The sequence below is a fragment of the Drechmeria coniospora genome, chromosome 01 (genome assembly GCF_001625195.1).
Source record: "Drechmeria coniospora strain ARSEF 6962 chromosome 01, whole genome shotgun sequence".
NCBI classification, from domain to species: domain Eukaryota; kingdom Fungi; phylum Ascomycota; class Sordariomycetes; order Hypocreales; family Ophiocordycipitaceae; genus Drechmeria; species Drechmeria coniospora.
This window is the reverse complement of record NC_054389.1, coordinates 7,306,701-7,319,214: the sequence shown is the minus strand read 5'-3', so window position 1 is coordinate 7,319,214 and position 12,514 is coordinate 7,306,701. Positions and strand designations below refer to the sequence as shown.

The 12,514-nt window shown below is 56.7% G+C and overlaps 1 protein-coding gene across 1 annotated transcript; it reads left to right on the top strand.

Annotated features, from left to right (window-relative positions):
- Positions 1-7,536: 7,536 nt before the first annotated feature.
- On the top strand, positions 7,537-7,974 carry DCS_01907 (uncharacterized protein; the record flags this gene model as incomplete). Its single annotated transcript, XM_040799238.1, has 1 exon — positions 7,537-7,974. The coding sequence occupies one exon, from the start codon at positions 7,537-7,539 to the stop codon at positions 7,972-7,974; it is 438 nt and encodes a 145-aa protein (XP_040660121.1).
- Between the last annotated feature and the right edge of the window lie 4,540 nt (positions 7,975-12,514).

Here is a 12,514-nt window from a genome sequence, read left to right as displayed (position 1 = left end):
CTTAAAATGCTTCAAGGGCGAGGCTGGAGGGTTTGACTCGCTGAGCGTATCCGCTGCCGTGCCGCCACTGATGGCATCTCGCCGTCGGTTCAGGGGGTGGTCGCTGTCATCGATGGATCAAGCCCACACCTATCGAGTCCGCATCTTGGCTGCCTGTTGGCATCAAGGTACTTCACACCCATGGAAAACTATTGATACCATAAATTGTGTGTCGCTTCTGCTCCTGTTTTTCTGCAGTTTAAGCGTGGGCGAGGTTCAGTTCGCAATCGCAAGGCATTCGACTGAGCTCTCGTTCATTCCGCCACCACGTCGCCACGCCAAAATCGCCGACAAAGCATTGGAAAACAGAGACAGCGAGGTCTCTGATGGAGCGGCACAGCATGGGCCATGATCCTCCCTCGTCCTTTCGGGTGAAAGTCAGGTCTCGCATTTCGTAGAGTCTGCGCACGGGGCCGGCCCACTGCTTCATGAGTAGGTTGCCGACAGGCAGCTGCGAGAAACCAGGAATGCGAGGCAAAAGAAGAGCGATCGACTCGCTCCATGACAGGATTCAGCGCCGGCAACTGGGCGACGCAGGCTACGTTCCCGGCTTCGGCGACGCAACTTTGCACGCGAGGCAGGTTGGTCACCGTACCCTGATCCAAATCGTCGGCCCCATCAGGCTTGATGCCGACAAGGCCAAAATGAAGGTGGTGTCAATACCAGATGCTGTTTTGTGTTGCAACACCATGCCGCATATCTCCTGTCAGCTTTCATGGCAGCCACAAGGCTACTCGTGCTGACCTTGATGCTGCCCCCACAACTTGGCATGCAAAGCTTGGTAACGCTGACGGGCAAGCGCCGATTCTGCCGTGGCGAACTTTTGAGTATAATTATGTGTTCCCGTGACAGACGGCATCTCGGATGGAGGTTACCCTTTCTTGGCACTGGAGCCGGCCATGGCGTGCGGCATTCTGGACACGGATTCCGATAGGATACGGATCCTCGACCTGGACCGCTTGCAAGTGACGGGATGGGAGTACCGCAAGCTCGTCGTGTGGGAGGCTAGCCTCGATGATTGGAACCGCGGCTGGGCGGCTGGCGGGCCGGGGATCGAAGCTGGGGGCCCTGTTGCCTCTCGTTGCTGCCGTTCCATTCCCTTGTAGGCGCAAGGCAAGTCAACGAACCACTCGTCTCTACTGGGATGAAGTTAAACGACGGCCGGTGTTGGCTCCGTGAGGCGTCGTCAGGCGCTGGCTTTCAGGTGTCGCTCAGAAAAGGCAACACCAGGGACGTTGCCAGCGGATGGATAAGCCGGGGTTCATTGTACGTGCCGACGGAAGCGTATAATCGGAGGTCATCATTGGCTCAGAATGCCAGGATATGATGCTGGAAATCACCCTGGCTGTTGCTCGAAAACCATATCAGCTTGGTCTGGTGAATCCGTCACAGGTTGCTCCTCGAGCCCTTGTTTGAGGCAATATCATCCCAAACATGCCTCAACGGTTCATCGCTAGTCGGAATTTTCGTAGAGCCGGCTCCATGGAGCCCTGCTTCTTTGGCTTTCAGGCTTGGCAGAATGATTGCAATAGCTTGCTCAAGTGGTGAGATTCCTAGTCATCGTACACCTAGTCCGATTACCGGCCATCGCCGCGCAAGGCAAATCAAGGTCGAGATCCCAACCAGGTTTCCTGAGAAGCAAGAATAGCAATCAACGTTTGTCTCATTAGATATTCATTCGCACGCGTGCGGATCGGTCAAAGGATCTAGGGTTCCTATCTTCGCGGCCTCCAACCCCGACCCCTGACCGCAGGCCGTCGCGAAAGCCGGTGGTGTAGTCGAGCAATATCACCCAGGCATACCATTCACTCCCAAAGACCGATTCGTCAGATGGGTCCTTGCGGGCTTCTTTGGACATCAAAGGTACTCTGTAGTGATCGTGGCAGTGCAGGGTGCTGGCAGGAGTAATCTACGACGACGAAGATGCCGAACAAGCATGCCCCCGGCGTCCCCCCCCACCACCAACATGACGGCTTGCCTTACGCGGGTTCGAGGCGCAGTTTTGGAATGAAATCCGACTGGAGAGGCCTCGTACATGATCTAGATCGTCGTGCCTTTGGTCTGGTTCGATCCCATTTTCCTTTGGCGCCGCGGAAGGAATCCGGGATCGGTGTCCTACACGACGGGCTGAGCCCCATTCGTGCTCTACCACGCCTACTTTGTGTTGGGTTTTTCGAACTGGGTAGCCCTGTAGAGTGTCTTGCATGTATACAAGTAAAGGAAGAGTCGCTCATCGGATAATTTCCCCTGCATGCGGCCGCTCAGGGCCCGCGTCGCTCAGGGCCACGAGCTTTTGGCAGCAGGATCTACCATCAGTGGCGACTTCGAAAGGGGGAACATGCATCGGCCTTTAGGAAAATTCCCTCTTTGGATGAATGGAAAATCATGATGGCAGTCTTGCCGGGAATGCGTGCGTCGCTCATCCCGATGACTTTGGCCGACACGACGCTCCGGGACACGATCAATGACGCCGGACCGCCTTCCAAGCCGTCATTGCAGACGTATCTATTCATACTCCTAATGCACAGCGATCGTCCATGTCCCAAGAGGTTGATTGAGGAAGCTCGGCGGTTGTTCCAGCGTACAATATTGGTCCGAGCGCCGGCTCAACTTGGGCCGGGCCGGCTTGTCGTCCGGTATCGTCCGGTCCGTCGCACGAAGAATTTCCATCTCTCGGCAGTCCGATCGATGGATGTCGGAGCAAGTTTGAATCTTTCGTGCGAGTAGCCTTGCACATATCATGTCGCGTCAGTCCGGCGGCAATGGCCGGCACTGCTAGTGGACAGCCGATGTCCAGAGAGGCTCCAAGCAACCTGCCGACGCCTCCCTCCAATACTATCTGGCCCTAAAGTTGGAAGATTAGGTCTCTCTCGCCGACAGCTTGGGTACTTTTTGTTGAAATTTTCCAGGTATTTTCGGAAACGCAGGTATACTCAGAGCGGGGGAGAGTTTCGGTTTCACTTCCCCGTTGTATCCAGCTGACACTCTGTTGCGTCATCCAAAAGGATCGCTCGATGTCAGCGAGAGCGCTGCAAGTGTCAGGATCGAGGCCTTGGCAGGGTTCGGAGGAACCGTGCCGGGTCAGGCAGTAATATTTTGGTGCATATGCCCAAGAGCTTGATCGTGCTGGGCCAGCTGATGCCGGCTCGTACGGTGGACAATGGGAGGGCAGTAATACGGAGGATGCCGCCTCCAGGCCGTTGTTTTTAGCGCGAGGGTGCGTCAGAACGACCAGTCGAGTCCGGCTCCGCAAGGAGCAGGGCAAGGGTCGGCGAGGGCATGCTGCTTCTCAGCGTCCTTTTGTGCATGTCTCAGAGCAACCGGGTAGGATTGTAAGAGTGAGGGGGGTGCGGCCAGGCGCTGGCGGTCCATGCTCTTCTCCGCAGCTTGAAATCTTGGTATGGAGTATTATTCCTTCATCTCACGGCTCCAGGGCCCAAGGCGCACCATGCATCGGCCTCCACACGAACACTTGCTCTTACATCCTCTGCACCCCCAATGCAGGGACAGCTCGTCTCGTGACGAACCGGCTTGATTCGGCATCTCAGACAAGCGGGACCCTCACGGGCAAATCCAATGCCACTCCAGCATCATTCAAACGAAGGAATGGTCACCACTTGTTGGTCAAGCGAGAAGGCGAGCACGGAGATAGGTTAAAGGACGGCCCAAGCCAGCTTCCTGCTTGGCGTCCTAGGCCCTGGCGTGCATCCCTTCACGAATCCCAGCAGGCTCCTGTTTCCCTCTGACGTCAACTGCAGGCATTCTTGAGTAAACTGAGTCCGTCAAGCGAGCCAGGACTGCTGCAAATTAGCGCGGACTGCTGCACATGAGCGCTATTTCGTCCGCCAATGATATCGACGAGACGGTCGCGCATTGGGCCGGTAAAGTCCACTCGACGAGTGTATTCGCGTCCAGTCAGTCCGACGACGTCGCCGCCGCCTCACGATACGCAGCTGACGGCACTGGCTGAGCTTGCCAGGCATGAAGATGGGGCCCCTGGGCATCCTGGCTCAAGCAATGCTTGGTATTCCCAAAACACGCAACACTTCCGCCCCTTTGGATTGGTTCAAAACGATGCGCGTTGATGCCTTGTTGCATTTAGCCAACCAAGCACTTCTCTAGCCGAGTGAGCACTTGTCCATGAGCCGTCCATGAATGGAACGTCGTCGGCGACGGGCTGCCTGCCTTTTGCGACAAACCCTTTCCTTTGGTTGGCCAGCGGAAGGGCTAGGCTAGCACACCGAGATGGACAACTGGTCCGGATGGCACATCTGCTCCCTCGCAGAGGGGGGCCATGGCCGAATTACACTTGGTGCCACGCCTCCGTACTCGGCCATCCGGCCACCGAGTCCATCGCCCGCATGAACTTTCGATCCGGAACGCCACTGCATATCCAGGTTCGTTTTGGCTTCGTTCGGCCACGGCTCGGTCAGAGGATGACGCAAGCGGCATGCCGTGCGGAAGCCAACTTGTACGTATCGTACGAATACGCAAAAAATACGTGGACGTCACGGTCACGGGTGTAGTCGGTACGTACGGATGCGTGTACAAGTAGGCAGTTGAGCATGTGCATGAGCGTCTCATGGAGTGTGCACTTGAGCATGTGCTTCCGCGAATAGTTTGTGCCATGGAATGTATGCACGTAGCTACGCCTCGCCATCATGGCTTAAGAGCTGAAACGTCTTGTGTCGATACCCTGTAGCGAGAGGCAGGACACTGGCTGAGGCAGCATTCGTCACGACTCCCCCCGACCCACCAGGAAGAGGACCGGGGTGCGGTACCCCGTCCGGTCTGGGGCAGAACGGGCAGAATGATCCCGTTGCGACGCTGGGGGCGGCTCCGGGGGTGGCAAGCGTGCCATGTCATTGCGAGTTTGCCTTCCAACGGTCAACCGACGAAGATATGAAAGAGCGGTGAGATGGTAATCAAACGGAACCTGCTGCCTGAGTGCGCTCTACGAACTCGTGCTACCATCCTTGCCGTTCAACACCCCAATCACGGATGGACAAGCGTACGTCGGTGCCGCCTGGTCAGGGAAGGGTTTGGGGATGGGGAAGGTGGTGGGTGGTGGGTGGTGGGTGTTGGTGGTTGTTAGTGCGCTGCGGGAGGAGGGGAGGGGGGGGGGGGGGGGTAAGGGTCTTGCCATGGCAGGTAGGCTACAAATACATACTTGATAAAATCCTCCGTTTGAATGTACTCTGCAGATGAAGCATGGGTGTAGGTTACGGGTACTCGTACTCGGTGCTCCGTACTTGTACCCTACCTACATACACGGTGGCTGTGGCGCATGAGGTGAACGCCAACTCCCACCGAACCACCAAACAGGTGGTCATGATCTGCCGGGGACAGGGATGGGAAGGAGGAAGGGGGGGTATGAACGGCCAGGGGAGGGCATGGGCCAGCACTTGACATCGACCAGCGGTGTGGCTTGCGGGGCCAACACCGATATTGCGAAGAGGCCTCGGCGAGCATCAGATTTCCCATCAAAGCACATCAACTCATGGATCTGATAGCACTTTGTGCTAGTGTTCTTGGCTGCTCCGAGAGTCCGAGAGGAGTTGGCGTTACTATAGAGGTAAGTACATGTACTCCGTACCTGCAGAGTCGTGTCTCGTAACGGTTAGCCGGTATCCACACGGGTCGACCCGCGCCGTTCCGCGGAGGCTAAAATACTAGCGGGAACCTTCTTACCGCCCTACGAGGCAACGGTCGAAAGGGGGATAAACAAGAATACCACCGTTGTTGCTGCAAAGGAGCAACAAACGTCTTGGTCATGATGGGAATAATCGGATTGATAAGTATTGATACGAAAATGGATGCCCCAAACTCCAGATCGATGCGACACTTCCGACACATACATGTAGGTAGTACATGCATGCCTCGCGCACCTGTGCCGTTCCCTGTTTGCCCCAGGGGTTACTTTTAAGCCCACCGAGACTGCATGTGGGATGCTTCAGCTCCTTTACGAAGGTGCTTGCACTCTCGAGAGCCTTACAGTGCAAGAAAAGGGCTTGAGCTTCCTGCCTGTCGAGGGATGGCCCGAGCCAATGTTTTGTTGATGGGTTGGTCAACGAAATTTCATGCATTCATGGCAAAGCGTGCAAGCCTTGACATTTTCATCGAATAGAGATGGCCTCACTATACAGTGTGCTTACATATTACGGCTCCCCCCGGCTCCCGATCCAAAGGAGAGGGTTCCGTGGCCATGTGCTAGATGAACCGGTGCTTAGTCTCCAGACGGCACGTCGCTCCCGGAGACGTGGTTTGGTTGTTTCCATCTCCAGACATGTTCATCAAGCCTCATGATGGAGAATCAAGATTTTATTTGATGGCATGACATCCTGTGTTGAACCGGCCCCCTAGACCTGATGGGTGCACTCGCTGGTAGAACGCCCCTTGGCGACAGGATGCCACAAAACTAAACACACGGTATAAACCTCCGGTCTCTCGGCTTGCCTGGAGCCGGGAATGAGTCAAAGCCTCGTTGTGGTCTGCGAAAAGTGACACTAAACTCCGGTGTAAGGAACCGGTCACCGTCGGCCCACTCTGCTTCAGGGATGGAGGCGAGGGGGCCAAATGTGATGCAGATGGCCATCGTATGCTGTTCCGGAGGCCACGTCCAAGGGTCCCGACACCAGCATGAGATGGACAGGCCGGAAATGGAATGGCAGAGCCCTGCTGTACTGGAACCTTGCTCCTGACAAGATGCAAGCACGCTCAAATACGTCTTCCTGCGCACTGTGCCTACGTACACCAGGACCAGGGCCAACTCATCCGTGTCAGCTGGACGCCGAAGGGTCCGTTTTCGCCGCACCCGTAACCTCGCCCATCTCAGGTCTAGAACGACCAAAATGCCCATTTTCCAAGTAGCAGGCACGTCGGGGCCGAGACCTTGAGCGCTGGAGGCTTCTCGCCGCCTGTCATTCTAGCATAGAGTCGTACAGAAGCTCCCCCCGCCTCCTCCCCTGTCCCCCCGCCCACCCAATCTCTGTCATCCGTCACTCTGGCTCTGGCCTGCTCGCCGCGACGCGGCACCCTTGTTGAGCCCGCCTCCTCTGCTAAATATCAAGATCCCGGCAGCCGCCTGGTACTGAACCACGTCGAGATCCCTGGACCCTGGCGAGTTGGCCGGGGTGGTTATAGTGACGGCTGAGAGTAGCTACGTGTACAGAGTATGAAGAATTGTCCGTATCCATGTTTCCAAGCCTGCATACGCTTGTGCATTTGTACTCGTGTTCGTATCTTGGTACCTTGGCGGAGGCTGCTGCAGTTCGCCCTGGACTTTGGTCTTTCGTTCTATGAATCAGTCCCAGTGGCCGGTGAGTACCCGTTCATTCCGTCCTCGCCGCCGCTGATATAAAATTTGCCACTGCCCCCAACAGCCGCATTGCCTCTCTTCACCCGCCTCGCCGCAAACTCCCTCTTCCTTGCTGGAGACTTGGGTGATTATTATTCAACCGTTGCTTTGGTCTGCCAACTTGAACAACGCTCGTCAGCATGACTGCTCCGGACCGGTATGCCCAACAATACCGCACCACCACGCCAAGCTCGTCCCTCGATGTGCACAGCAAGAGTGATGTCGAGTCAGTGCCGATCCCAACCCCGTACGTAAACCTCGACGGCAGGTTGCTGACGGCAGTCGATCGAATCAGGGCCAGTGCGGATCCGAGGCCCGCCACAAGCACCTTTATGCTGCCGCACGACGCTCCAGGCGGAATCCAGTGGTGGATCGACACGGCCGGCGCCTCCGTTGTCGACCTCTGCCTTCTGCACCTGCCACCGCTGCGTGGCGGTCCCCCTCCAGCGCCGAACTTTGACAAGGAAATAACGTTGGAGGACGACAAGCCGAGGCCCGATGACCAGACCGGCCGAGACGATCGAGGCGAAAGCGCCAAGAACGGCGGAAGCGCGGCCGGCAAGCGACAGAGACGCTGACCGGAAGGCTTCAACATCCCGGAAGGCTTCAACATCTTCAACACCTTCTTCGAGCTAGATCTGTCTCTGGACAGCCCCACGTTACTCGTACTCCGTTTTCAAATCGCAGGCTCGACGCGCCGCTGCACAATGGTCCCACGATTCGGTCGACGCCCTCACAGCAGTCGCGCCATCCTTTATACGTTGTTGATTTCTTCCCCATTTCGCTCCTTTACTTTGTCCAAAGTCGTACCTCTGACAGCCTCGCGTCCGACGATTCGTCGCCCCTCCTACGCTGGCGATCGCCGGACGTCGAGTATGTGTCCCCATCCATCGCGTGCGGCACAGTCAACCTGTGCAGCATCTGGTGATACGCCGGCAAGTTACGTTGCCACGTCATGTCTTGGGCCGCATCAATGATTGCTTTCAACAAGCATGTTATTTGTGCCCCATGTCTGCCTTGTATCTAGTTCCCGCAGGACTCGCACACACCAATATACCCTGTCACTACCGTTTGCCTTGGGCCTTTGCTCTCCACTCGTGCCACCAATTCGCACTTGCGCGTCGGATAATTGGCATGATGGCGCAGCATATTCATACATAAAAGCACAGCAGCCGCCGTGCCACACGTCGCGCCCGACCTTCCGGCTGGTGGTGGTCGCACTGGCGACGCCGGCCAGGGGGGGTTTTGTTGAGCTTGTGTCTCGTCACCCCTCACGGCCAGGGCAGTCCACGCTTCACCTCCTGACACCATGGATTTTTATGGCAATGCTGCATCGTCTCCATGGCCAAACATATCTCATCTTTACGAATGCAAGGCCGAGCGCAGACGGAAGGGGAAAGCCTTCCCTGCTACATGAGGCAAGCAATTCACGAATGGGAATTGTTACAATTTCCCCCGTAAGCTGTTGCTGTGTGATGTCGAACTTGAAAACATTGAATGTCATAAAGTAGGGTCCTCAACGCCAGTCGCCTCAGTAATCACCCATGAGCAGGTGCTGAGAGGCGAGACGGAATCGTGCTGCTCAGACATGAGTAAGGGAAAGGGCCATGGGTGAGATGCGTTTTCGGAGCAAGTTGGCCCATGATCTTGACCCTGACAGAAATGGTCGGAAAATCGAGGATGCATCCGATAGATTACCGCCATGACTTTCTTCTGGCCCTCCGAGCTTACGAATCGGCGAGTGTCCGACGAATAATCCAAGGATGATTCGCCAGTCCCCCGGCGGACGACGATTATCATTCATGGACGGCATGCCGCCGTTTGAGCCCTCGGAGTGCCCCCGCATAGTCTCAAGAGACTGGCTGACCATCTTGATATGCAAGTGCAGAACGAAGACTTGGGTGTACAGGGGCAGGAGGGTGGGGGGCGCGTGTCCATGCAGAGGCTGGGTCACATACCAGGGTTACCGTCGGCATCTCCATCCAACAAGTTGCCCAGCTCGATTCCGAGAATCTGGCTGGAGGGTGTACGGCAATGAATGGATTATCCTCGTAATATTAGTCGTTTCGTCGGCCAAGTACTTTTCCATGGCGAGTTGTGTTTTTGCAACACAATGTGTTTTTTGCAACATAACAGGGGCCGGCACGGCGCGCACCTACGCACCCACGCATGGGGGAACGAGGGAGAGCATGAACGACTCAACGCTGCTCGGGGGCAGAACAGGGAGGAGGTTGTATGACGATGCGCCAACCATATTTCATCGGGATCCCTGACCTCAAGCAAACAGACATGGAATTTCCCATCGTATGCGTACGGTACAGGATTCGGCGCTCCGTCCATGCAGTCGCACATGTCCGCCGATGCAGAGGAAGTTTTGTGACAGGTAAGTTCCCTACATGGTACCTCACTTACACACATGGTTGCACTCATAGTCGTACGGCCCAACTGCATCATGGTATCCTTGCGTCCCCGCCCACGAGCAGCGCCAGAAAGACCGGGCTAGACCCAAGAGGCAGACACGTACTTGCGTGTTCGTGCAAGATTGGTCTTGTTCTCGTCCCTACTACCTACTTGCGCATCCCTGTCCCCAAGGCCATACCGTAAAGCATATGCTAGTAATTCATGGATGTTGGAGCACACGTATTCGAGCAAACGAGCGCAAGGAAAAGCGAGTCCGTCCACCGTAGGCCCTGTTGGCCTCCCTTTCCCTTGACGTGTATTCGCACGTCCCTCTCACCTGGTCAGCAGCGGCACAGCATACGACTTCAGGCTCACTTTCCCCGGAGAAATGACATTATGCCTCCTTGCTCGACAGCCGGTGGCAGCGGCAAGCCCTTGGCTCGGTCTACCGAGGAGGGGGAGAGGAAGCGAGAGGACATTCACTGCTCGTGCAACCTATCGGTCATTCCGAACCATGTTGGCAATATTCCCAACGGTCTGGCCAATTTTCATCCAGCCGGTCGTCGTTGGTTCCGTCTTTCACCGCTGCACACTTACATGAATACTCCCTCGAACCTCACGGGGGCCACAACTGCTGCGGGTTCACAGCCAGGGACAAGCGAGATGCGGCTCAAAGTACATGAAATGGCATGAACCAATGAGACGGCCACTTCTTTTGCATCTTACCCCATGTTCATTCTCGTCGATGTGTCGTTTCCCGTTGTCACAATTGGTGCGTCCGGGACCTGCGCCAGTTCGCGACAACCCGCCGTCGCAAACGTTTCTCTCCTCGTCGGCCGCCCCCGGCCCTCTCGTCGCCGACGTGCAGTACATTCAGGGTTATCATGGGCACATATCCTCCGCACCGAGTCCATCGAGACACCCGGCCAAGACAGAACCATTCATACGTAAGCGGTGGCTTCTACCACCCTCCCCCCAAGCCTCCCCCCAAGCCACCCCATCGGCCGTGGAGTCTGACTCTTGGCATCTTGACAAGGAATCATTTTCTTCCGATTCGTCCATGGAGATGGAGGCCACGGCTCGTGGACGAGTTTGACGCATTCAGAAGTAGGCGTTCAGTGCTCGCACACGAACATCCGTTGCGGTCGGTCCAGCGCGTTGGGCCCACGAGGTTTGGAGAGAGAGTCAAAGAGTGATTGAGGCCCCAGCTTCTGGCCGGGTCTTGATGATGCGATTTATTGCCACGTATTGTCCTGTTTGCACTTGTTTCGCGACTGCCAAAGCCATAGGCGGCACATTCCGTCGCGACGCGGGGGCAACTGCACGCACACTTGCTTCGCAAGAGCTGTTCGTGCGGGGGACAGCTAGGCAAGGGTTCGCAAGTCGAATACCGGGGGTGCATCCGTTGATCAGCGCGTACTGCACATGGGGAGGTGGCCCACCCACACCTCGAACTGGCGGCTATTCATTGATAAAGGTTCCGTACGCTGCTGCGATGCAGTGGCACCGTGCCGCCGCGCATCAGGCCAGCCGTCATATTTTTTTCATTTTTCCTGCCTGCATTGATGACGGCATTCTGACGGGAGCGACAGGGTTTGAACGCAGATGCGGTTGCCAACGTGGACGCGGTCGTGGGCGTTGTGTCGTGCCGCCAGGGGCTCCGAGTCGGTCGATTTGGCATGTCCCGCTCGCCTCATGTGATTGCGAAAGACTCGTCTACCCATGCTCACACAGGGAGCCGCCTGTCCCCGACGCTTGCTCTGCTCCGGAGCATGACGACAAGCACCTTCATCCGATCCGCAACCGCAAGAGACGCTGGCGTATCCAGCAAGGCACGGGCTTGACGGGCTACTACTGCTCACACAGGGTGGGGTTCCCTGAACGAAGCTTGCTTCCCGTCCCATTTTTTTCAGAGAGCTCGTGTCGATGGCAGGTAACTATCGACGCCGTCTGAGACGGCGCGGTCGACATGACGGACGAGAGGGAGCGGGTGAGAGTCAATGGCCGGCCACGGACGTGCTGCCTACGCTTCCAAGACGGGACGAGTCAAGATCGAGTCGACTACACCACAGGTGCGTGGGCGAGAGTTTCGGCGTGGCAGATTGGAAAAACAAGATCGTGGATGCATGCAATGTACATGCGGCAGGAGTCCGAGGTATCGTTCACCCAATTCTCCGGATCGGGTGGCCCAGCGCGATGGTGGTGGCTGCGGAAAACGGGCCGAAGTGGGGAGGTACAAGTGGGTCGCGGGTCCGAAAAGCCGGAACGAGCGGTCGGAGCAGGACGGGGCTCAAGAGGAGGGGAGAAATGGGGATTTTCTCAAGTGCGCTGTGGCGGAGTAAAAAGTCGTGCTCGCGTTGGAATCGAATGCAAGTACACCAGTACTATTGGATTCGCATTGAATTTGCCGTCCAAGGGCCCGGCTTCGAAGCCAGGTTGCATGACTCGGGCGTCGATATGCATCAATGCTACTCATGGCAGCGCAGGGCGGAGCACGTGATGACGAGCCGGCTCGGTCGTTGCCGTGGCCGACGGACGCGTCCACGTCGATGAGCGCGCCGAAAGGGTATCGATACGAATACTTTGTGGGAGGAAGGATTGGCCTGACGACCGGGACAGGGCAGACACGGCTGGGACGGCGGGGAAAGATCCGGACACGACTCTGGATTCCTCGGTAGCAACACGGCCAAGTGGCTGTAGGTGTACGCTTACGTCGCA